The following is a 26,212-nucleotide window of genomic DNA, read 5'->3' as shown; positions in this document are numbered from 1 at the left end:
CCAGCTCCTAAAGGACTGGGGGAACAGAGATGGAAGAGCTGTGGTTGCTGACACATGCTGGGCCTTTGCAGCCCCATCGTGGCGCCTGGAGAAGTGTCCGCACTTCACTCCCTCTCAGAATGATCATTGCAAGGAGCCAAGGGTTTCACCACCTCCCCCTGCAGAACCATGGGTTCGCCATGCACTTGACACCGGCACAGGGGGATGACTTGTACTTGATGACCATTTCCACCGTGGCAGCTGCCTGTCCTCCACCAGTGCTCCCCCCCTGTCGCCTTGCAAGAAGAGATACCGTTCTTGACACAAGGCTGAACACCAGGGTGCTGCAGTGTGATGTGGAGGTGCCCTCCCCTCAGGTCATGTTGCCAGCTGGTGTGTTGGGATGCAGCAGCCTTTAGGACAACATGGTCCCAGATACTCCAGTCCTCAGCCAGGGCACCCCAAATGAAGTCTGGGGCACCCTGGGGGACCCAGCTTGTCTTAAGCCTCAGTGAAGGTGAGAAACTTCCCTACAGGGAGGAGAAAAGCACAGCTGAGATTTTTGCCCCAGTGGTGTGGCTCTGTGAGCTGGAATTTCAGACAAACATTGCTGTGACATGGAATCACCTTACATGTAGTGAGGATTGGGCATTTCCTTCGTGTTTGCTAGCTATGATGTGGAACACTCTCCTGGTGGTGTGAGCAAAGGGACCAACTGGAAGGGACAAAGCAGGCAGGAGGTCAAGTCCTACCTGGAAAGGCAGAAGAAGGCAGAGAAGCCCTTCCTGCCAGGCAGCTGGGCTCACCAGCAAGAGAAGAGAGGAGGGGCTGTGGGTCCCACCCCTGTGCTCCCTGAAGTACATTCCCTGGGAATGAATGTGAGTAGGAGAGGGAAACTAGAACCAAACAGTCAGTGAAGTACATGGGTTGTTAGTCCTCCTGTCACATTGAGGGCATCCAGAGATGACAAATGTGCTGCCTCTGCTATAGAGACCAAGTGAACTCCTAATGGGCTACTTCTGAGGACCCTCACTTAGAGAAATGCCAGCAAGGCAAAAGCCCCGTGACACAGGCAGCTATTTTATGGCTAGTTTGCTGGGCAGCACCCACTGCTCGCTGCTCCACCCCAGGGCTGGGTGCGCCCATGGCCCGGGGACCTGGGCTGAGCCGGCTGTGCCCCATCCGGATGCGTGACCTGGAGGAGTTCCTTTGCCTTCTTGGGGGAGACACTGGACACCAAGATCAGACTCTGCTCCTCTGTCTGGATGGCATCACAGGTACTGTGCATTCAAACCTTCAGTATTCATGGGTCTGGCCTTCCTGGTTGCCATCTGCTCAGGGAAGCTCTGAGTGAGCTGACTTACTCTCAGGTGTGCTCCCTTTGCTGTTTTTTATGTGTGTGATACATACTGCCATTGCTCTTATCTGAAGCAGGTTTTGAACTTTTATTTGAAGCAAACTGCCTGATAAGTGGCCACAACCACAACGCACAAAGCCACAAGAAGCCCTAAGCGGGGTCAGACAGACAAAAGGTAGGGCATGAAGAGCTCAGGGCAGGGAAGAGGAGATTCATCAACATGGTACAGAGCCCTCATTCCCAGGAACCTTCCTGTGCTGCTGCTTGCTCTGATTTAAACCCACAGCTGGTCCCTACAAGGGTAGGAGCTCCTAAGTTATTAGCTGCTATAATGTTAAAGGGACACGCATTGTGGGGAAGCAAATCTTTCCCCATCAATGCAGTGAATTTATACCTCTGCCATCAGCCTACGCTGAGAAGTCTCAGCCCTAGACAAGTCTGAAGGCAGCAGGGTAAAATTCAGGATGCTGCAGGACAGTACTGTGGACTTAGCTGCAAGCTGAGTGCCTGAATTAATGGCGAGAGCTGTCATTGCTGTTGTGGAAGGCAACAGGTCTCCTTGAGTTATTTGGTCTGTATTGAGCTGCTATGGAAATGTCTGACCTTCCTTGAAACTAGAGCATCCAGCCCAGCCTGCTTGCCCTCCACAGTGATCTCTGCGCAGGAAGCACAGACGTGAGCGATGAAGGCAGCAGCTTTGCTGAGGAAATGCATTTAATTCGATCTACACTGCAGTTTTTGTTGGAAAAAACGTTGATGCAGTAACATTCTGCACAGTAACTGGGAGTGGATTAAAGGTCACAGAGATAATGTAACATGCTGAATTCATAGGCAGCAGATGGGAAGGGTCCTAGACCCGCTAAGAAAGTCTCCCTGAAGTGTCTTCTCTGTAGCTTTGTCCATTCTACTCAAGGACAGGGTTTACTTCTCTTTCCTAGAAAATTTCACTCTTGCCTGGACCTTTTTCCCGAGATTTAACCCACATTGCCCTTTTCTCAATTTATCCTAGCAGTCCTAGTTAATACAGTTCTTTGCCCTGCTAACTGTTTTTGCTCAGGGATGTTATACTTCTGCACACTGGGAATGCTTGACTAGCAAGACTGGACCTCAGGCTTTTCTCCATGCTTTAAATTATGGGGTGGCAGCCTAGTATGGTGCAGGTGGAGCAGGGAAATGTCTTCCACTTGCGATGCAGAGAAAGCTGTGCAGATACAGCCCCCTGAAGTAGGAGCTTTCTGTGTATGCCTCTGGGTCTTGCTGCAGAGCATTCTCATGGGCAAGAGGAGGAGAGGGTTTCCTCAATCTAATGCAACTTTTGTGGTCATCTAAAGCTGATGTATAAAGTTTCCTATGATGGAGAGCAGGTCTGTGGCAGAAGCATTTTAAGGGACTGTTCTCAGAGGAGTTAAATCCAGCATTGTGGTGTGGGAACACGTGTCTTTGTGGACACGGGAAAGTGCCACAGATTTCGGCTCATGACATGGAACAACTGGTCGACCACCTGAGCTCCTCCTGCCCCTGTGCAAAACAGATATGGTGCCAAATCACTTAACAGGGCACTGGAAGCTTAATGCAAGTTTCACAGAGGTTTCGGAGCACGCAGCGAAGGATGCTGCAGTGCAAAGCATTGCTGTTTATTCCACTGTTATCACCCAGCAGAGAAAAATGCAGGGTTCAATATGACATCTACTGAAACGTCATGGGAAAAAAAGCCAAAATCCCGGCAGTGAAGTAACCCTGTCCTGCAGACAGACCCCCCCAAGTATTTTGTGCTCTGTCCCAGCAGAGGGAGCCCGAGTTTATTAACAAATCCTGATCCCTGCGGTAGCAGCTATCAAGGTGGTACCGAAGGCCCGGAAGGATGCGTGCTGGTGGAGGAAGGCTGCAGCAGGTGAAGGGGCCTAGCAGTGATGCCGAAAGCAGGGCTGAGTTTCCCACCAGAGAAGCAAGGTACTGGTCCACCAGGAGACCCTGTGAGGAACTCTACTTCTGGGACACTGCAACCATGCCAAGACATAGGTGGCCTGCAAGAGCTGGTGGATGTGCTCCTTGTATGGGGAAAAAAATTTTGTACTGAAAGGTGCAGCACAGCCATGCTCAGATGGATGCACTGAGTTGAGTTTGCTTCAGAGACTTCCTTCAAAGCACAGTGACCTGTGTACCTGCATTTGTACTGGGCTGGACAGTTTCAATCCTGTCATCTGGACGGTTCTCCCAACAGTGTTCAAAACCATTGGTCACTGTGGTGCCATATCCATAGCTGTTTGCCACCTCGTGCCTGAATGTGGTCCCGTTCTGGCTGCGTGGCAATGCTCTATAACTGCTGCAAGCAACAGACTGTGCCACAGCTTTTAAACCTAGTGGGATTTTTTGCACTGATCTCCCTGGGTTTTGGAGGTTTTGTGTTAGTGCATGGAGGGCTCGTTCAGGGAAGCAGGAGCAGTTTTAGTGAATGACCTTCTCAGAGCTCATGGGAATGCCCTAAGTTTTCTATGCTGATAATGTGAGATGAAATGTCTCCTAGGGAGACAAATGAGTCTTGGCTGTGTGTTAGTTCTTACAGCCAGTAGTTGCACTGATGCCATGGATGCACATGTACAAGAGACATGGTACAAGATTATTTGAGAGATAAAGGTTCTGGGATTGGAACGCAGGAGGGTCACAGATAATTTTAGGCCAAATCCAAAGCCCCTTGTTAGCCCGAGTGAGCACAGAGATAATTGTTTTAGAAGCTGAGTAACAAACTGGGATGTTTCAGGGCACAGGAATGGAAAGACAAACAATTTGGACTGTGCTCTGCAGAAAACAGCAGATTGATATTTTTCCAAGGCAACATTTGAAAGGAAGGTTAAATTTCTCTAAGATAAGGAGAGCTCCAGCATGCTGAAATGCATTGCGCCCCCTTTCCCACCCCCCCCGCCCTGTCCCCCATCCTATGATAATAGCTGTTGCTGTTGTGTTGGAAACCTAATGCTGATGAAAGAGTTAAAGGCTGGTTGATGGGCAATATCGGTGACACACCTCTGAATTGAGCATACTCCTGGAGTGAGACTGCGGACTGGTGTTACTCAATGAATAGAGGCCACTCCAAGGGAGTTTTTCCTTCAATAGAATGGGGTCAGGGAGCTGCTTTGGGGAACAATGGTTGCCACCGGCTAGCTGAATTTCTTACAATCACACACCATACCCCCTGATCAAATAGCTCCTTTGTCAGTCTGATATAAAAACATGTCATACAATGATGATCTGGAAGAATGACAAGAGCTGGCCTTTCAAAGAGATCAGAAGGGCTTGTTTCACACAAAAAGAGCCCCCATCAGAGTTAAGACAGAAAAAAAAATGGGGAATAAAAGGGGGTGAATGGAAACAAACAGCAATAACAACAACAACAGAAAAGAGGGCAAGTTGGAAACTTGGGTCTGGCTTGTTTCACAGCATCCCATGGCCGCAGCAGTGCAGCGCAGTCGAGTTGAATCTCTTTCGGTATGGACATGGATGTCAGATTGCGCTGCCATTGGGTTCCCATTGTCATTCTGCACTGGGACAGAAGAAATTGCTGGATGGGAAAAGGTCACTTGGCCCAACGAATCATCTCGCCCCCCCGAAAGCGTCTCAACACCATCTCTCTGCTTTCTCACTGTAGCTCTCTCCTCTGCCTTTCAAATACAATGTTCGTCTGCTGCCTTCATGCTCCTGTACAAAGTTCTGATTGCTCGGAAGACTGTTCTTGTCCATCTGTTTGTATAAGCAGGAAAATGTCTTTATTCTCCCCCATTCCCTTGTTAACTTTCATATTTTTTGTTTCTTGGAGTGTGTACCCTATTTTCAACCCTCTTCCCAGGATTTTCTGGGACATAATTGAGAGTCTGGATGGAAAGAGTTTTTCCCCAAATAACATTTTAAGATGTGCAGGGAAGCGGATCCCTCTTGGCTCCTTCAAGGGGAACTGCATTCCTACGGTATCTATCGCAGGAGTCCCAAGAGATGGCATTTACACACAATCATTTGCAAGCTAGAAAAGTTCAGCAGTCCTGGAAATGGGGAACTAGGACTGCCAGGCAGCTACAGCACCTACAGGCATTTGAAAAAGCTTATATTCAAATTTTGTTCTTGTATTATGTAAAATAAAGAGTCAGAGAAGTCAGAAGAAATCACAGCATGTTAGAGACTGAGCTCTTGGTGTACTGTTCCTGAAAATGTACCCACAAAAATGACAGTTCACTGAAACTTTGCCCCATGTTTAAGTGTTTTAACTTTTTTTTTTTTTTAATCTTATTATCACAGCTTTGTTTTCCTCAAAATGAAAAAGAAAAGAAATGAAAAAAAAAAAAAAAAAAAAAAGAAAGAAAAGAAAACCAGAAAGAAACTAACAGTGCTGAAGCTGCTATGAGACCGTTATGTTTGTATGATTAAACATGTTTATCAGGAGGTACCTCAAAGCAGACACAACTAACTCACTCTAACCACATTCATTTATACTCTATGACAAATATCTATCATCATCTAGGATATCTTCATTGTACAATATTTTATTTGCACTTTTCTGCAATTTTGTATAGAATCTATTTTGCTGCATGTTACTTGGCATATATTAATTTATAGGCAAAAATACTTGGTCAACTGTATTTACACAATGTACCATATACAGAGAATATTTATAAACACACACAAAATACTGACATGTATAAAACAAATGAAATTGTTGTTGACCTGAACAGCTAGGCTCTTCATTTCCTTTACCTAAAAGTCTGTATTGCACACAATTAGGGTCAAAATTAATCACCTCTTCTCCTGAACTACAGCTCTGAAAAGCTGTGCAGCTGGCTCAAAATAATTAGGCCACATTCAGTATGCGGCCCAAATAAAGATAGTTAGAATACACCGATTACAAATCTCTGGTAGTTTAAGTTGCAAGGCAATTACTGGATGCTACCAGTGTGTTCGAGGTGAAAGAGGAAAAACAGCCCACGCTGTGTTGTGCTGATTGTGGAATGATTTGGAATTACAGTATTAAAGCTCACAGCAAAGTAGTGCAAAAGGCAGGTGAGTCATAGCACATGCAGAGTTAAAAGTCAGAAGTTAGATGCTGAAAACAGTATCTAGGCACCCAAATAAAACGACATTTCCAGCGGTGGTGAGCACCCAACAGCTCTGCTTGACTTTCACAGATACTCAGCAGGCAGTAGCAGATGGACAGACAACCGACTGAGTTTGTCAGTCTGGAAGACAGGTTTTAGTGCAATGGCTTGTATTTAGGATTGCTCCAGCTGGAAACTTCAGGTAGCACAGAAGGTGACAATTCAGTTCTTAAATGGGGTGTACCTGCCCTGGGACGAGTTGATGTATGACGTGACCTGAGCTGAATGCTTTCTTAGTGGTGAGTGGGTTCCTGCTGTGTTGGGTTGGATCCAGCTGTTGTTCAACCATATCAAGACCTTGATGTTTTGTGGTCAACTGGAGCTCCATGAGAAGAAGCTCTTGGAGTACTATTATCTTCTGGCTGGACTTTGCAAGTCCTGTTTGACTGGGAGAATGTTGATGTTTTTTAGGGCGTGCTATGAAATCCTCCCTGGGGCTCAGGCCTGCTGGTTGATGGTGATATCTCACAACACCCCTATTTTTCTTGCTTAAATTGCTTTGCCATGGTGGTGTTTGGCTTTCACTGGACATGTCTGGTTTGTTGTCAGTTTTGGTTGCTGGATTTTCTTTAATATGGAAGTTCCAGATAAGCCAAGTGGATAATTTTTGTGTTGTTCTTGTGTGATAACGTGTTTCTATGTAAAACAGCATAATACTGTTAAATGCAGTGAAACTGTTTTTTACGGCAACCTCACATCTGGTCCTGAGAGCCTGGACAACTCAGGGAAAGAAAAAATATGTTAAGGGAACACTAACTGTGTAGCTAACTATTCCAAAAGTTGGAAGGCATAAAAGTCAGGTTGCACTCACATGTTAACTCTGTCCCTTTGTCAACAGGTGGTATGATCAAAATTTAAGTGACATTTCTGCATTCTTCAGGCTGCTGGCTCTGCTGTGCTGAATCTCGCCTCTTCAAATTTCCAGTGAACCTGTGTGCATTCTCCTCTGGTTCTTACCCTGCAGTTATAACCTCAGTATTGGGAGCAAGCCTGGAAAATTTCAGCATGAAAACCGAAACCTTCCAAAAGGTAGGAGAAAATAAAAAACAGAGGATATTAATATAGAAACAGCTGGACTTCAGCTTTAATAATGTATATTTTTTAGAGCACGTAGCATTTTAGATCAAGTACAGGTATTTCTGTGTGCTTCTGTTGAATCAGGCCTCTTGCCAATAACACAACAAGAGACTGGTACACTATATTAAAATATTAATTACCAAGCCCTTTTCTTTTGACGGGTCTGCTAAAGATACTTCAAATGGATATATGAGAATTGATCAAAGATTCTACCGGTTGTTGCCACTGCTCACTAGGCATTTCAAACCAAAGAAGAACCTGACTCCCATGAAAAAGATACCATGTTTTTACAAGCAATAAAAAAACACTGGTCACTTGATTGCTGTGCGGATGGATATAACTAAACTGGGCTTTCTTAAGGCAGAGAGCACGATCTAAGAGAAACAAAAAAAGACATGGGAGAGGGAGGGAAAGAGCGAGCGAGTGAGAGCTGAATTGATTTCAGTCTGTTCAGGTCTAGCTGGAAAACACAATGCAGCGAAACGGTCCCTTAGTCGGCAAGCTTCTTTTCCTAGGTTTTTCCCATGGTTTGAAGTGGAGAGGGAGGGATGGCATTAGAAAAAGTGTGTGAGAGAGAGAAGGCTGTAGGAAAGGCAGAGAGATGAGAGACATCATTTGGAAGGGTGCAAAATAGTCTGTTCCTTCTGGAGAGTGGAAAACTTTGATGTACATGTCTCTGGTTTTAAAGCGGCAGTGTCAGGTTCAGGCTGAAAGGCCCTGGTATTTGAATCTTTGTCCGTGCTTGTGCTCAGGACTCTGCCTGTGCACACACCTGCACATCCAAACACCTGCTAGTGCATCCATGCAGCAAATGGGCCTTGCACTTTGGAGCAGGCAGCAGAAAATAAGCAAGTAGATGGCTTCAGTGACTCCTTGTACCGAAGTTCATGCTAAAGAAAAAGCACACTTGTATATTTGTGTGCATGGAAAGATAGGCAACAGGAAAAAGTGCTGTAGGCTCTGCTCCTTTTAAAAACCTATTCTCTTCCTGGCATTACCAATATGGTTATAAGGCTCAGAGTGTGTTGCAAGACTCACAATGTGTAAATGGATGAAAAAGCACAGTTATAAGGAGAATAATCTAGAAGAAGTGCTGTGATCTGTCAGCCATCACACACTAGTAAATTCAGTTTCAAGAGTCACAACTGATGTCTCAAAGTCAGAAGCCCTTTCTCCTCTGCAGGCTCACAGGCATCTTGCACAGCCTGGCTGTTTTCTCCTTTGAACTGCATTTCAGTATAACGCTACTAATAATTCAGACAGACTAATAATGATCATTCCAGTGTAAACCTGGAGGAAAAGAGAAAGAACAGGACCAAATTTATCACTCATGGCACTGAAGTGAATTCTGGTAAGAGCTGATCCAGAGTGCAAATGACTCTTTCTCCTTTCCTCCCTTCCAAGAGCAGAAACTGTTGCACTCATGGTGGAGCTGAGAGGGCTTGTGCTCTGCTGGGTAGCAAGCTAATCTCACTGGAATCTGCACCCCAAAATTGCACCAGTCACTAACAGGCTGTGAAAGCAGAAAAGGTATTTGAGAATTCAGATCAAGCCAACAAGAGACATAAATGTTACTGTGATGGTCTTGGACTGTGAGGTCTCAGTTTCTAGCAAGAATAGAGGCATAAGTGCATGGAGTGGCTTGTGGGCCCTGATGGGAGCCAGACAATGGATCAATTTATGTTCAATTGACAGACCCCCTTTACTGGAGGGGGAGATTTTGACTTGAATCTCTGGAATGTTGGCATTTTCCTTTCCAACACTCATTTTCAGTTTAAATAGAGTGAAAGGCCTATTTTCATGGCAGGTGGGCTAGAGAAGGGAGGTTTTAATGACTCTTTATTCTTGGATTTATAATCCGACACGCTGTACGCACATGTCTGTGTCACAAAACTGTGTGAGGTGCCCAACACCCATCCACGCATTGTCCAGCAGATGTTAAAGCTATCAAGTGTGTTTGCTTCCAGTTCCAAAGGAAAACATTCTCTATTTTGGGATGTGGGATTTTTTTTTTAACTGATTTAAACAAACAAACAGAAATAGTCTTGGAGAGGTAGGGCTTACATGATCATAAGAAACCTGTGTAAATGAGGATCTAAGGCCTGTTCCCTGACCCATAAACTGGGTTAGTAATTAGTTGTTCGTGCAGTTTGTTGTTGTCGTCACAAAACCCGAGGTTAGGCTGAGGACTATTTAAAAATCACATGCATTAGCAATATGGGATACCTAAACATACACTTACTGCAGTCACAGGGCATTAGTTACTCCTTATAATAATACCTGCGAGCCCACAGTCACAGCAGAGGTCGTGTCACGAGAGGTGCTGTAGCAGCACAGAAAGCACAGTGTTTTTCCCAAGGGATTTACAGCTGAAGGCCCCAAACTTACAGATAAATCTGCCAGGTGGGACCTGGCACTCGTGTGGGGCTCCATTTCACAACTAGGACCTACAGCGTATTGACAGGGTGATACCTTACTTCATATTTTTTTATATACATGTGTGCTTCATTAATAAGAGGATAGAAGGTAAAATTTGCCTTATGGCTTGGCATAAGCTGAACTAAACAGAAATAAAGTCTGTTTCTAGCACCCACCAGATTCCTGTTGCTGCACTATAAATCTCTTCCAATTGATGAATTCTGTGTTTCAGTGATGAGATAGAACAGAATTAACCAGCTAGAAATAAGAATTGGCAGCCTCCTGACTGCAAAATCTTATTGTCTAAGAAAGGACTACTAGTGAAATGTTGCCTCTGGGTGCAGCTGGAGAGAGAAGGAAGGCTAGAACTCTAGTAATTCTGCAAATTTGTAATTGCTGCAGGTAATTAGGCTCTGTCTGGGTTATCTTGTCAAGGAAGACCCAAAACTGCTTGTAGGATTAGGTTTGCTCACTTTTCTTGAGCAAATTACTACCTTGTAAGTGATGTGATGGTGGAGCATCCTCCAAGAGCAAGGGACCCCTCTGCACCCGTGGGTACACATCGAGTCAGGACACTGTCAGTCACTCGTGGTCAGGAACTGTGTGAAGTAGTCATGTAGGTGGAAGGCAGATGCAGGATAAAACAGTATCATAGTCACTGCTACACTGGGGATACTCTTACATTGCTTTACAAACACTCCAAAAAGTTGTGGAACAGCCTGTGGAATTAATGAAAACTGAGCTGAAAATCTCTAGAAACAACTTTGTCAGTCTTGATCTTACTCTCAAAGAAGCCAGTGGGTATCTGAATGTTTGGTTCCTCAGGCTCTAAGTATGAAAGGAAAAAGCCCCTAAAATATCTTCATAGGTAGCCCCTATAAAAGAACAAGATTCAAAAGCATTCCTTCAGGAGATCAAGGACGGTCCAGCCTTTGAAGCCTGGAGGACTGGGAAATTTAAAGATCTTTGTGGCAATCATATTGTGCCATTAGAAATCTACCATTTGGAATTGTAAAGTGTTTAAAAGGAATGATTCCGAATTCCACAGCTGTCTGGTGAGTGACAACTTGATGTGGCCTGGGGGGGAGGAAGAAGGTCATTGTTAGGAAAACAGTTAAAATGAACATTTTCTGAACAGAGACTTTAGATAATACTTTGATAAATGAGGTTTAAAACAAATACAATATTCTGGGTAACTTCCAGAAAAGAACAGATTAGCAAAACAAACAAACAAAACTCAAAATGCAAAGACACGAAATAGGTATGTGGTTGGTACTTAGAAAATAACAGAGGTTTGTTCAAAATAAAATGAACAATAAACAGAGTCTGAACCAGCAAGATGAGACAATTCTGCTGGCTATGGAGCCGATACTTTTTATTGCACTGCAGTTTTGCCAAGCAAGAGAGCTTCTGGAAGGCTTGGCTGTTCATTTTGATACACTAAAATATTTGAGAATCCATTTTTATTGCCTTTTTTCCCAAACCATTCGAGCAGCTCGGCTGCTGATCAAAATACAAAAGCATTGCATGTGCCCAGCAAGTGGATAATGAAAGTGATTCCCTCAGTTTTAGTATCTTTGTCAGCAGTGTAGTGAGAAATGTAGACAAACAGCAACACTGATGACAAATTGATTTATGGAATTGTTTGTTTTCGTAATTTTCAGCATAATTATGACTAAAGGTCCCGATCCTGTGACTGCTAAGAACCTTGTAGGGATGGCTGCTGGCTGGGTGCCCTTAGTACTCATTAAAAGCTCCTTGTCAATGTGGTTTGGAAGCACACAGAATAGGGTCTGTATGGACTACTTTTAAGGGAATTTTTTTCCTCACACTTTAACAGGACCGATACCAAATAGCTTCTAATCCTGATTTCTTCTGGCAGACCTTTTATAGGTAAAACCAATTCAATATGTACAATTTGGGATAAAAAGGATAAAATTTACCCCTAAATTCAGTATAACCTTTTAATTTTATCCTCTTTAATCCTTTGATAATTTTTGTGCTTCTCCTGCAGAAAAGCAATTTTGCTAATCACCTTTGTGCCAATCCCTGCATTCCTGACAATAGCGTGAACAGCTTCTATCGAAGTCTTTGATGTGGGAAAGACACACACACATATAATCTGAAAACAATTCAGCTCCTTGGTTCTCAATGGTGAGCACTCTGCTTTAATAGAGTGCAAGTTCCGTGGAGGTTTCTAATCCTTTCTGCCAAACAGAAGAGACACAGTCAGGTAGCACACCTTAATCAGAAGTTAAAATAACATGTTACTTGCTCTCGGAGAAAATCAAAACAACTCAAGATCAAAACCAGATTCCGGCAACCCTAACAGGATAGACTTTCTACTCAGATAACTCTTGATCTAAGTGTGTAACAAGTAACCTGCTTTAATCCCTCAAAGCGATGGTGTTACAGATAAGTACTGTAGTAGAGAAGGTGTCTTAAGTTTCAGAAATACACAAAAGCAGTGGTTGGAAGGAAAAACAAAACAAAGAGCTGTCCACGTGATTGTGTCTTTAGCTGGAAAGGTGTATTTGAGGGCACTGCAAATAATAAAACCCACTGAAGACAGAAAAAGACCCAAACAAGCAAACAAAAAACAACAACAACAACAATAACAAAAACCCCCCCAAAAAAACAAAAAGAAAACCCCAAAACACAACCAAACAACCAAACAACAAAACCCCACAAGACAGGCAGATATTGAAATGCTATTTCTTCCAAGCTGGGTCTCATTGACTTACACTGTTAAATCACAAGCTTTACAGGTATAAGGCCCCAAATTTTTAGCTGACGGACCCTGCAAGCCATGCTACTGGAATGGTCTGCTACTTCAGCACAGAACCCTACCCCATTTCCTAGAGGTTCAGAGTGGTCCTGGGCCATGAAAGGATTGGGGTCTTTGATTGTAAGATTTGGGAAGGACACATTATTGACTTCATGATTATATTGCACTGAGCACCTGCATGGAGTTCTTTATTAGAGTACAAACAATATAATGGAAATAATCATGCTACACATAGTTTTAGTAATGGTTCAGAATCTTCCTTAATTCTTGCTCCTGCAGACACCTACATATGCACTTACTTCAGCATTTCTGGGAAGGCCGGTGCCATTGGGTTTTTAGGCTGTGATGCACAGCTTTGGCAGCTCCACAGCAGTTCCCGTAGCTGAAACCATGCCTGAGAACAACTGTATGCAGTTGCATGTCAGTTTCTCAAAAAAAAACCAAAACCAAAGGACAAGAAAATAACAGAAGATACCTATGTTTTGGGCAAAGAATAATTATTGTTACTATGTTGTAAGGCAATTATTCATACGAGAAAGCAATGCTACATTTAAGAGCAACATATTGTAATATTTTCTTCATATTACTCTCTGTCCCCTATCTGGAGCATATTTGACCCTTTGTGTGATTACTGTGTGCCAACATTTTTCATCTTAGCCAAATATTTCATGGTGGTTTATACTTCGGGTCACAATTTGGAGAGCACTAAGGCCCTGCTCCTATAGACGCCCTCGTCCACATACCTTGGTCCTGGTATCCCAGAGGGTCACGCTGCACGTGTTACTTTGCACCGAGGTTCCTTCTGGAGTTCCCTTGGTAAAGTGGTGCAGCCACAGATTGAAGGCTACTGTACACTGGAATTCGGGTGTCACACCGTACAGGGTATTGTTTTTTCTTTTTTAAATCCACTAACAGTGAATCTACCATAAACTTCGATAAGTTGTTTCCACAGTTAATTTTATTCACTAGCAAAGTATGCTTTATTTATTATTTTGTTTCCCATCACCATCTGTCAAGAAATATTCTCTCTTTGTCTGCTGAATAGAAGATCCTGGTATCACTAGATTTTTCTTCCCGTTTCAGTGCATCATAAGGTACGATCACCTCGCACCTTAACGCTCTCTTTAGAAAGCTAAACAGACTGAGCACTTTAGGTCTCACTATAAAACATGTTTGACAGTCCTGTAATCATTCTTACTACTCTTCTTTGAAACTCCCCTAGTTTTTCAACATCCTTCTTGAAATGTTGGCTGGACAGATTATTTCCAAAGCAGTCACAACAGAGTCAAAACCAGAGGTAAAAGAACTTCCCAGCTCTTGTTTGTTTCCCAGGACAGCACTAGCCCTTTGGTCACCGCACTGCCGAAGGAGCTCACATTCAGCTGATTATTCATCTTAATGAACTCTTTACGGAATTGCAGCTTTGCAGGATAGAGTTACATCCTTTCAGTGTGACCTACATTCTTTGTTCTGAGACATTACATTTGGCTTGATTGAAATACATACTATTTGAGTACGCCTAAATGTAGGGTTATGTAGCCATAAGCATCCTTCGCCTCTTGCCCCGTGCTTTGTGCCTTCTGCAAAGCTTTGCTGTTAATGATTTCAGATTTTTTCAGGTTGCTAGCAAAAATATTAGTGCTGGGTCCATAAGCTGTCTCTGTGGGATCCTACTAGAGAAAGACCAACTTGTTAATAGATCTGTCTTTACGATAACAATTTAAGACGAAGAAGTCATTCAGCTTTTAATAACTTTAACGTTTTAGACATTGCCAAAGTGTCTTACAAAAGAGCTATATTTAATGTCATCAAAAATATATTGTCGATATTAAACTGCATTCACACCAAGCTCCCATAATTTCATGTTAAGCAAAATTTGTGATATTACCTCCCTTTCAGTTCGACACTTCAGATCTGTGCCAGTTGTGCTGGTATTTCACCTGAGCTCAAACTTAGGTTGAGAAATTTTTAATTACTTAGGCCATCTGATTCACTCATTACAAATGCTGATAAAACATTTGCTGCCTTATGGAACTTCCTTGACTTCTAGGGTGTATTGAAACTCAGTGCAAATGCACCAGACAGTTCCTCAGCCAGCGGTTTTGAACCTCTCAAATACGAGTCTTCCAGAGCTGGTGATTTTGTCGTATGAGTATTTGAGTGCTTGAGTTTACACAGACAAGATGACCTTCTGGAACAGGATGCAAGTACTGTCTAAAGGCCTGTATGCTATGGTAATCTCATTATATGCTGAAATTTATTTTCATACTCTACTGTGCAAAAGGAGATGTGGACTGTGGTGGGTGATACCTGTTCAAAGCATTTTAGGCAGATGATGAACTTCTTATAACTTATCTATTTTTTAATTTTGAGGGTGAAACTTCCCTGAGCACTTCAGGCTTCTATAGAGTGTAAAGTACTATAAGAAGGAATAACACAACACTAGACTCATATTTTCCTGCTCCGCTCTCTGTGGATGGGTTCCTTTGCCATTTTGGACCAGAATCCTTCTGCATTGTCAGCACTCCAGGCTCCTGTGGATGGCAACAATGACTCAGTTATTATGAACAGCTCCTTTGTGGCTGTATGCTTCTACGTATGTACACACGTGTGAAGTACGAGCTTTGTGGAGCCCTGGAAGGGAGAATGAACTGCATCTGAGGTTCCCAAGGAAAAGCCAGCCTTAAATCCACGGTAGCAGGGCCTGCTCTGAGGTGGGGAAGACTCATTCTTTTATGCGGCCCAGGAATTTGGGAGTGTTGACAACTGCTGTGCAGCACCAGATGACCCCTGCTGTCACTTTGTGGGTGACAGGCACTCCTGACCCTGCCCAAGGATAATTAATGAGCACTAATCACCTTGCTCTTCACCTTCCTTTGCAGGGGCGCAGTGCCTAGCTGGGGTTGCTCCAGGTGGTGGAGCAGATGGTCTGGTTACCTGGCATCACCGTTCTCACCATTAATTATTCCCGTTATCAAAGAATACGTGCATCAGGTGATGTTACTGATCCCAGCTGGAGGAACACAGGCCCGTGCGCCGGGCTGCAGGGAGGGGAGTCCCAGCGGCTCCCGTTAATGAATTAATTCGCTAATAAGGGTGGGTTCGGCGGCCTCGTGCCCCCTCCCGCCCCGGCAGCCGCCTCCTCCCCCGGAGGGGGGCAGTGACAAGCAGCGGCTCCTGCCCCATGTGACTGGGGAGCGGCTGCCCCCGTCCATGGCTTGGCCTCCCCCGGGCAGCAGCAGCTCCGGCTCCCGGGGAGGAGGGGCAGGAGCTGCTGCTCCATGGGGAGGAAGGGCAGCCCCCGATCCCCCCAGGCGGAGGGGGGATCCCGGGCCGCCTCCCCCCCCACCTCCTGCCCCCCCTCCCCGCTCTGGGCCTTACCCGAGGAGCTGCTGCTCCTCATCTGCTCCTACCTGGACGTGCAGGCCTTGGGCCGCCTGGGCCAGGTCTGCCGCCGCCTGCGCTTCCTCAGTAGCCGCGATCTCCTCTGGAGGCGCATAGCCCGTGGTTGCCTCAACTCCGGCTTCACCCAGCTCGGCACCGACCTGTAAGCGCAACCTTCCCGGCGGAAGGGCGGGGGGGAGGCGGCCGCGGCGGCTGGGAAAGGCCGGGGATGCTGCGGCCTAGCTGGTTGCTAAGGGGCGTTCTGCGCTCCTGGCGTAGTCGCTAAGGGGGGCTCCCTGCTGCCGTGAGGGGGCGGAGGGAAGGGGGAGCTATTCTCGAAGCGCGGCTGCGCCGTCTTTAACCTACGCCACGAGGGGCGGCGAGGCCAGGGGAAGGGCCGTATCGCCGGGCCCGCAGCGGGGCCGCCCCTGGGAGGGGAGAGGTCGTGTGTGGCGGTCCCGGGGCGATGGGAGCGGACCCCGGCTCTGCCAGGAGGGCTGGGGTTTGTGGGAACGCGCTCCTTGTCCCGCGAGGAGGCGGGTGAGCGTGGCGGGGGCTTTCCGGGCCCCCTCACCGCCAGGCCCGGCGGGAGCGGCCCTCACATGGTGAGGCCCCAAGTCCAGATTAGCTGGGACTCCTGAACTCCTAGAAAAACACATGGGGCTGGGGGCTTCGAGCTGGGGGAGCACGAGAAAATGGACAGAGCCACCATGTGCATCCGGGGGGTCTGCTGTGTGCCCGTGCTCCATGCTCCCTGCCTCATTCTGAGCAGCGGCCCCTTCCATGGTCTCAACACTTCAGAGAAGAAACTGCAAGGAGAGAGTCTGGGCTGGTGTCTTGGGTAAAGCTGGAGTGTGGGCTTGGGTACGTTAGTAGGTGCAAGAGCCTTCATGACAGGGCACCCCAGAAGCGTGTTTCTTATATTCTCCTACTTACAGAGCGGTTTGCTGGTATGGCTGTCACAGAGAAAGTGACTCTTGGACTCTTTGTGGCTTCTGGGTTTTGAAGTCTTGTGGATAAGAGTGTTGTTGGTTTTTTGTTTGTTTGTTTATTTCCCCAGTTCAACAGCACATCATAGGTTGAGAATAGGTGTGAGCCCTCTTGGCTTTACGGTATGTGACACTTGTAGACTAAGTACTTTTGGGGTTTGGGTCTTCACAGTGGTTGGGTAAGGACCCAAAGATGGGCTTTCCTGTCTCCTCAAATTTGCTAGTGTACAAGATGCCACTCTGAGGTAGCTGCTGTACAACACGGCCTTTTCATGCTACTTCAAGTATCCCAAGAGGAAGTTTATGATCTTAGGATCTATGATTCCCTTCCTATGTTTCTGTTTAGCTGCTGACCCAGGATCTTTTTTGTCATCCAGTGGTTCAGAATTATTTCCCTAAACATGAATAAAACAAAGAGATGTCAGGTTTTGAGGCCTATTTTGCTGTCTCACTATCTCATCAATAGCACAGACCTTAGGGAAGCAATTTTGGCTCCTGCAGACCAGAGCAGAACTTGTTGGTGCTGAAAATCCTCATGTTGGGTTTTCAGGCCAGCACTTTAACCCATTCAGTCTTCATAGATTGGGGGCTGTAGCCAATAGAGATGACAGCCAGGCACTGAGCTTTGAAAGTTAAGCACAGTTGCCTTGGAAGTCAGCAGGAGTAAGCACTGCAGAATGACTGTGCGTTGGACTCTGTCTACTGTGATATATGATTTTGTCTCCTGAGGAAATGAAGTTCTGTATTTTTCATTAAGAATAAGGTGATACTATGCTCTTTCAGTTGCAGGAGGGATCAGGTGTACAGCAGAGCGGGTGCAGCGTATGCAGGGACTACCGCTTCCCCCTGCAGAGGAATGCAGGTCTATAAACAGCTACAGAATAGGTTTGCCAGGTCGGAGGGTTTAAGTGAAGGCTGCTTGAGCCTTCCTAGGGATTTTGATGCTGTTAAATTTGCTTTAACAGGGTTTTTCTTTTTAGTAATTCTAGGCTGTGTTTTTGTGCTGAGTCCTGTTTTCAAGTTTTCTTTAAACAACTTTAGTACTCAGTGCTGCTTTTAGCATTGGTCAGCGCTGCTCTGATCCTAGGGAGTTCAATCATGGGTAACACGCCAAGTGACATTACAAACTGGTTATGCAGGAGTATAGACATATCTGGAGGATGAATCCTTTCATTACTTTTAACTTAATGGAAGGCTCAGACAATTTTCAGTTCTTTGAAATAGCATGCCAGATCTTACGGACAATACCTGAGAGCTACGTGTTTTCTTTGTGTGGAGATCCAGCATCTAGGGCCAGTTGCAGGTGTTTTGCTCCAGTACGGTTGACAGTTCTGGCAATTGATGAGAGACAAGGGCATGTTGCAGTACTGGGGGATCTGGGAATCTGTACCTCTCCAGAAGAACCAATGTGAGTACGTGTGTTGAGTTGTGGTACAGCTGTAAAATATGTACTTAGCTGAAGAAGAGTTCAATACTCTCTGTGGCAGCTTGAGGGTTTTCAATAGCCATGTCTCTTCCATACCACTTGTTCCTCATGTACGTCTCCAAGATCAAGAGCAATCTCCAAGATTGCTGCTCTTGCAGTTGAGGAAGCAGGATTTGTGGAGAGAGGTTATATTTTATTTGACTGATACAAAATGCAAAGGGAGTTGAGGTAAGCTGCTGGGCATACAGCCTTTCTTCCTGATAGTAATTCTAAGTAGAAACCTGGTAGGTTGTTCACTGATGGTTAAGTTTGAGCTGAGTAAATATTTAAGCTGAAATATCATTGGGTAAATAGAATGGTGCTGAAGATGATGCATACTTGGACCTTCTTGATGACTGTGCTTTCTTAGTGATACAGAGTAAATCAGGAGTTTATCAAGCTTGGCTTTGACTCTCTCAAGAGTTGAAGCTTCTGCCGCACATTCTGGATAATGCTGCATGAGGTGAATGCTGGTTTTTGCTTTTAAGATTTTTTTTGTGCAATACTGTCTGCAATTGAGAAAGCAAAGGCTGGAACCGTTTATGGTTAATGTACTTAATGAAATAACGTGCATGGTTCTAACATTATATCTTAAACTGATGGTCCCTGGGAGGCTGGCATAAGTTAAAAAAATAGTCTAGGGAGTATTTACTCTTTAAAACAAAAAACCATCTTAGAATAGTTTGATCATTTCTGCTGTTAAATGGCTTTTGATAAGCCATCTGTTAATGCTCTGTAAATAGAGATAAATTTGAGCCTAGAGTGTAAGATAGCTGTGAAACTTCTCCTCCTGCCCCCACTTCCTCATTTTTTTTTAAACGGTGATAAACTTGAAAATTACACCATTTCTTTAAAATGTTGTTTCTCTTAGGTATATCTTCAGATAATTTTGACAAGAAGATCAGAGGGGGCAGGCTTTAGCTTGTATGTGAAACAACTGTTTGTGCAGTCAGCTTGCTTATAAAATGTCTTCATGCCGAAATAGTGAAGAGAGAAAGTTTATAAGAAACTGGTTGTAAAACCCTAGCTATTAGCAGCATGGAAAAGATAAATTGTAGTATACCTGAAACTATTTGATTTAATTTTTAAAATTATCTACTTCTCATGCTGTCTACCTTTAAAAATTGCCAGCTGTGGTTATCTTACCCACATACTTAGGCTTAAACAAATTGATTTGCTAATGTTGTCAAAGGAAGATGTGGACTTAAGCCCAAACACAGGCTATTATGCTGAAAAGCATATTCACAACATTGACAATCTCTCAAATTTGCCCTTTCTGGTAGATTCAGCTGATCAGGAGCTGCTGGGGTAAGTGAAGTATTTAGGGTGTTGGTTCAATTGTGCACTTGCAGAAGAAGAAAGAAGTTTGCTCTGAGCAAGGTTTCTGTACACTTCATTCCTTAGAGGCGGGATGGAGAAGTCACTAGACTTGAATCAATGTGAATTACTGTATATTAGGGACAGCAGGTCCTGACTTGGAAGTGTTCTTAAAGCACATTCTCAGTGTTAAAAATGTGCTGTTTCTTCTCTGAATCAGCAGTAGGTAAATGTTTAAAAGAATATTGTGTCACTGTTATGGAAGTATAGAGTGGATTCAGATGGATGTGGTTATTGGCACGTGTCCTACAAGTCTCTTTATGTCAGGCTGCCACTTGTTCTGTATAGTTGTGTTAATTTTATGTATAGACCTGTACTGCAGTGAGACCTTGTCATGGGGATGGTAAAAAGATAGTCCCTGTGCTGAAGATTTTTGCTTCATTCAGTCATAGGAGCTGCTGAAGCAGGAGTCGAGCCCTGTCTTCATGACGTAAAGTGAATGGAGCATTTTCGTTCCAAAAACACATGGCAGCATATCACAGAAAAGTTATGGCTTAAGAACACTTTCTGCTGCTAGACTGTAGCTGAGAAGTAGCACAAAGGCTTTGGGGTTTTTGGTGAGTATAGTGATATTACAGTTGTGTCTGATAGACTGTGTCTGTTTTGCCAGCTGTTGTGCAGGCCCAGCAAGAGCAGTCTCTGCCCTGACCAGCATGCTGCCTAAATAGCCAGGGTAAACAAGGGCTGGGAGGGGAAGCAGAGGCAGAGAGATGTCAGCCAAGCTGCCCTCTGAGCAGCAGGTCAGTGTCAGAGCCAGGAATAGCAGAGGGTGCTTTAAGCCCTTGTCCAGCGCCTGCCTGCTGGACCACCTTGGACTGGAGAAATCGAAGGGGCAAAAAGCTCATTGCAAGGTGGTTCTTTATTTAAAGTATGGAAGAAAGGAATAAAGTTGCAGCTGGGCAAAACTTATTGTTATGAAGGAATTTCAGAGGGCAAGTTAAAAGTTGCAGCCTCAATAGCTTGACGATATGCTCTTTGTAATTTATTAATAGTTGTTGTCAAAATATAGAAATGTTTCACTGCATGTTTTGTCTATCCCTGTCTCCTGTTCTGCCTTGCGCATTGGGATCAGGGTATATTCTGAGGTTTAGAGAAGCAGATTCATTAATGGATGAATTTATAGTCTTTGAGCATGTAAGCACTTGTGTAAGCATTTCTGTAAGTTAATAAAAGCTGTGTTTTCTCCAGATCTTGGAAAAATATATACACCTGCAGGAGCAGGAAATGGCCAATCTATGCAAGTCAAATCCAAATGCAAACTGCAGCAATCATAGGAGACCTCTGCGTTTGGTTCTGGAGGGGGAGGGAGTGTGAATGCTTGTAAAACTGCTTCAGTTTCCTTCATCTTTTAAAACTTGTTTTATCAAAATTTCATTACTTTGACTCAGAAACGAAGTAGGCAATGAACTGGTGCAGATTATGCAGAGGCGAATGCTCTGGGGAGGATATTGCAATAACGGCAAAAGCCTGGAAGAGGGCACACAGCTATTGCTTTGTGCTGGAAAAGTCAGTGGTTTTTAGAAACTTCTGTAAGATCTGTTCTTATTCTGTCTTAAACTGTTAGCTCTGGGCAGGACAGATCTGCCAGGACAGCTCCACAATATCAAAACTCTTTATTGTTCTGGGAATGTGAAGTGTCTTGTACGAGATTTTTCAGGTCTGCCTGCCCTCCCCTTAAAATCTTCACAAGTTCAAAGTGGAAGAATAACTTGATATAGTTCAGGGTTTAGAAAAATATGTGCTGTGCTTGTTGCTACTATCCCTGTAACCTTCATAAGTAGATAAGCTATGGGTTTTTTCACTCTATCAAAATAGTACCCTAACAGTCCACTGTTTCAAATCAGAATATGCATGGCATCTGTTGAGCAGCTGCAGGTTTTCTCGGATCTTCCTAGGGCTCTGAATTTTGAAGCAGCTCAGATTTTTAGCTCCAGAAAGTCTGCTTAAGTCCTTGAGAGAGGCAAAATCCTGCCTGGAGTTTTTAACCATGGTCCCATTGCAATCATTTGTAAGGGAGGGGGCATCCGATGGCAGAGGGGTCTGGCTCAGTCTTGGCGATGTTTCTTTTGGGAAGCCCATGTGAAGGTGTGCGTCTTCGCTGTGTGTACAGAAGCTCGCCTGCAGCTCTGCTTTTTATTAGAGTCTCTGGCTTCTTCATGCAGGTGAATTGTTCATGAGAGCTGTGAGGTGGAGCGGTAAACCTGCACAGCCTGGTAATGTCGAACTGAGATAGTGGCAAAGCACCAAAGGAGGCAAGGAACAGTGAGAGAACAGCCTGGAGAGCTATCTTCCATCTCAGAGTTATTTGAACCCATGTCAAATAGGAAGAGGGGAGAGTGTAGAAGACAAACTGAACCTGGCGTTAAGCTAAATAAGGGTCGTGCTAAAAGAATTCAGGTGGAATTTTTGTCCAGGAAGAGACATTTTGAAAGCCGGACAACTTGTTGAGGACAGCAACAGGAGCTCCTGACATAAATAGCTTTTCCCTCTCAGCTCTCTGTTGGTGGCCCTGCACTGAGATGCTGCTGCTCAACAGGTGCGTCCTGATTACACAAATAAGTGCAGTTGGTCCCTGTGTTAGCCATCCCTGCCACGGGGCCAAGGTTGAAAGTGAGGCTTAGCCACTATGACCTATGTGTTCGTCTCTATGACCCTTCCAGTTAGGCCTGAGGCAGGCTGGTGACAGCTTTTATGCAGATAGCAGGTTTTGTCCACAGAAGAGATCCAGTCTCAGCAGGTTTCTGCAGATTTGCATTTCCAGATGAGCTCTTCAGCACTTAACATGTAGCAAAATGTGAAAGGCTTCATTGGGTTAGGATGCCCAACGCAGCTGGGAAAACAGACAGTATAACATGTTGGTGTTATCTTCTGCAGCACAGTATATGTTGTTGCAGGTACCATTGTTTTGGCACGTGCTGAAATTGTAGATGGCAGTAAGAATCTCCCCAGGATTCAGTAAAGCACAGAAGCTCTTGCTGTTGCAGAAATACCATTTCTGGTGGCAAAGGACTTTGGCTGGGAAGGGGAAAGCAAAAACTGTTGGAGGTGAAGCTTTAGGAGGAGATGTGCTTAGTCTCTGGCTGACTGACTCTTGCTTTCATTGTTTTCTTTTGGGGCCCAGGCCAACAACTGCCATGGTGGCTGAGGTCACCTGGGTCAGTGGTGCTGGCGGGGGGATAGTCCCAGTCTCTCACTTCAGCAGCTGGGAAGTGTTCTCCAGAAGGAATATTACATTTCTTTTGGTAACTCTGCCAAGAAAGAGAGGAAATCCATAATTTGAACAAAATACTTTAACTTTTTTTGGAGGGTGGGGTGAGGTAGGAAGGGGGAAATGAAAAATCCTTTATAATGGGTTGCTTGGGATGGCTTTTATCCTGGAACTCTCTCTCAGGCTGTAAGAAATGTTCAGCTTCTCTTAGTGTAAGGAAAGCCTTTGTAAAGGGAGCTTCCGTCAGGACTGCGTGCAATCGGAAATGTGCTTTAGCTCAGGTCACTTATTGCACTGCGTGGCTTGGGATCCTTTTTGGATTAATTTAGCTAATAACAAAGATACCCTTGCATGTTCTGGATCGTGTAACTGTGAGCTGTTGATAATTGTGATGCCCTAGCATAGGTGGTAGAGTGATGGGCACTGATGCATTTTAAGAACATTTTGCTTGAATTTAATGGCATTTTAATATTTGGTGTTCACTGGTTCCTTCATCTTGTGTTTTCTGTGATCCTTCCAGGATGCTGGGCTGCACTTCAGTTGCTTTCTGATGCATGGCTGTGAGGGTCATGTTAAAAATATCAGTCTTTCCTCAGTGAGTCAGCCTTCAGCAGTCTTGAAGTTCAATGTTGGGTGGCTTCTCTGAGAATGTAAATACCAAGATTTTGGTTTTACAGAGTACCTAAGCATGTACTGAATTTTAAGCATGTGGCTTAGTATTTTGCTGGATTGCATACTAAGAAAGGTCAAGGTATTAATTGGCTGATGGATAGTGGTCCCTCCACAGCATTTTATATAGCATTTGTCTTCATAAGGTGAGTTAGTCTCCTGAATCTTTGGATATTCAGACCAGTTGTAGAAGGGGAGACACTTGGTTAAGTCAACCACTCAATATAGATGTGTGACGTCTGTTGATTGTCCTAGGTCATTTATAAGATTTGCATGTATAGAAAGTGTGTTGATCATGATTGAAGCAAAATGATCTTTGTAGGGGAGAAAAGGATCTTTTTGTATCACATTATTAAGTTTATACAGTGATGCCCTTTTTAACTTTCTAAGATTTGAGAACTGCTCTCATGCACTGCAGTGATGATCATCACTTTTTTATGTATTGTGTGAGTTGCCCTGGGGGTTGCTGTTGAAGAGGCAAATCAAATTGCATCTTGGCACTTGATTCCATCACTGGGCTTGATTTAACTTCTCTTCTGGTATAGGGGATCAAATGTCTCTGACCAACACTTGAAAATCATTGCAATTTAGTCTCTGCTGCCCTGGTACTGGCAAATGGGAGGGATGTATCTGTCCAGTTTCTACCTACCCTTTCTCATGGCCTCCATATGTTCTGTCCACTTTCTTGCATCTCTTTTGAGTAAATGTCTGCGAAAGAAAAGGTGGATGTTTCTAAGACATGTTTCAATTAGCTGGATCCAGAATTGCTATATGGAAGAGGTGGGCTGGATGAATAATATACCTAATAACAGTAAAACAAAAAGACAAAAAACAAACTTGCAAAAACCCTGCCGGACCTCAGCCATGTAGTCTTTCCACCCCTGCCAGCCCTTGCCCCTTCGAGACAGGAACCGTTGATTTGTGTGGAAGAATGAAGTGTCTGTTACAGGAGTAACTGCGATAGTGAATGGATACTCTGAGGCAAGCCAATGTGTGGCTCTCTTCTGAAATCCCTCTTTCAGCTGCAGGAGGACCAAGGCCTCTCTCCCAACTGGAAAAGTGACCAGCAGTGTAAGAATGAGGCTGCTTTTTTGACCGTGGATTCACCTTTTTCAGGGCCTTGGAAATTACATCTAGTCTTAGTAGAGTTTGTGCGCTGAGCGCAGGATGTCTGGTTGGGCCAGCACGCGTTGGGAGGGGGTTGTGGCGTGAGTGCATTTTCCATCACTGTGCAGGCTGGTGACTTAAAATCTGTACATGGGGAGAACTTAACTGAGGATTGAGTTTGGAGTAATGAGTGGAATTGGATGTAGGCGGAGAGCCTGAACTCTGTCTGGGAGAGTAATAAGCAATGAGAAGGCTGCTGGACCTGACTTTTCAGTGCTGTACATTCCTCATCTCAGACACTATCTGGCTGCATGAGCTCCTGCAAGTGCTCTCTTTAAAAATGGAATTCCTCTTCTTACAGCTTAGGCTAACTCTATAGTTATGTGGTTTTGTTGTGGTGTGTTTGTTATTTTATTTTGTTTTTTAATGGTTAGGAAGAAATAGAGCTTGTAGCTTCCTAAATTCAGTTTTATTTGGTGTAGCTCTGCTGATCAGAAACTTATAGTTGCAAAGCTTTATAGGGGATGAAAAGCTTTTCTGTGTGTGGTTTCTGTTTTTGTTTCAAATGGATCACATATCCAGGAATGCAGTCAAATTATGATGGTGACTAAGTGCCGGAAAGCATAGAAAAGGGGAGGGGATGGTGAGCAGAAAAAAAAGGAGCCTGAGGCTGTGGAAGGATGGCTGGGAAAATGAGAATCTGGCCAGGCCCCAGGGCCAGGTTAGAGATTTCTACACCCATTAACAACCACAGGAGATGTTTATTTACAGAGACCTAATATTTGTTTTAAAAATGATGGAGTACCCAAAAATCCCACTTTCCAGAAGTGGTTTGGGGGCACAGTAGGGATGGGAGGAGGGAACCGGTCCTGAAAGGACACTAGTCCCCGTCTCTCAAGGATCTTCCCTTCATTCTGTGCATCTGGGAACATTGTTGAGAAATGCATTAAAGGGGGAAAAACTCTTGTAATCTAGTAAGTAGTTCACAATCCCCAGTTACAAAGGATAACTTTGAGAGTTTCTTCTTGTTTCTACTTTTCTGATATTTTCTATCTAAGCGGCTCTACCAAGGATATTGAATAATTAAGTGTATGATATGAGAAAGAAGGGAGCTAAAGCTGCCTTCCCCCACCCCTCTTCAATCAAACCTGGATCATGAAAGCAAAACAGATGTTGAACAGCTGCTTGAACTGGATATGATCATGTAGACTCAGAAGAGACCTTGGTTCCAGGTCTCTGTGGTACCTACCTTTTGT

General features: G+C 44.5%; 1 protein-coding gene and 1 long non-coding RNA gene across 3 annotated transcripts in view; one reads left to right on the top strand and one right to left on the bottom strand.

Annotated features, from left to right (window-relative positions):
- Positions 1-14,494: 14,494 nt before the first annotated feature.
- On the bottom strand, positions 14,495-16,398 carry LOC135579826 (uncharacterized). The gene is made up of 2 exons (XR_010473598.1): positions 16,171-16,398; positions 14,495-15,291 (listed from the first exon to the last, which is right to left on the bottom strand). It is a non-coding gene; the product is annotated as an uncharacterized LOC135579826 (long non-coding RNA).
- FBXW4 (F-box and WD repeat domain containing 4) overlaps positions 15,932-26,212 on the top strand; it is a 62,211-nt gene continuing 51,930 nt past the window's right edge. For both annotated transcript variants that reach the window (XM_065068323.1, XM_065068322.1), the window contains exon 1: positions 15,932-16,304. In XM_065068323.1, coding sequence (XP_064924395.1) covers positions 16,039-16,304 — 266 coding nt within the window. In that variant the 5' untranslated portion in view covers positions 15,932-16,038. The remainder of the gene's footprint in view (positions 16,305-26,212) is intronic.

Source organism: Columba livia, chromosome 6, assembly GCF_036013475.1.
Source record: "Columba livia isolate bColLiv1 breed racing homer chromosome 6, bColLiv1.pat.W.v2, whole genome shotgun sequence".
In the NCBI taxonomy this organism is placed as follows: Eukaryota; Metazoa; Chordata; class Aves; order Columbiformes; family Columbidae; genus Columba; species Columba livia.
The sequence above is the reverse complement of the archived record's forward strand: the minus strand, read 5'-3'. Positions and strand labels throughout refer to the sequence as shown.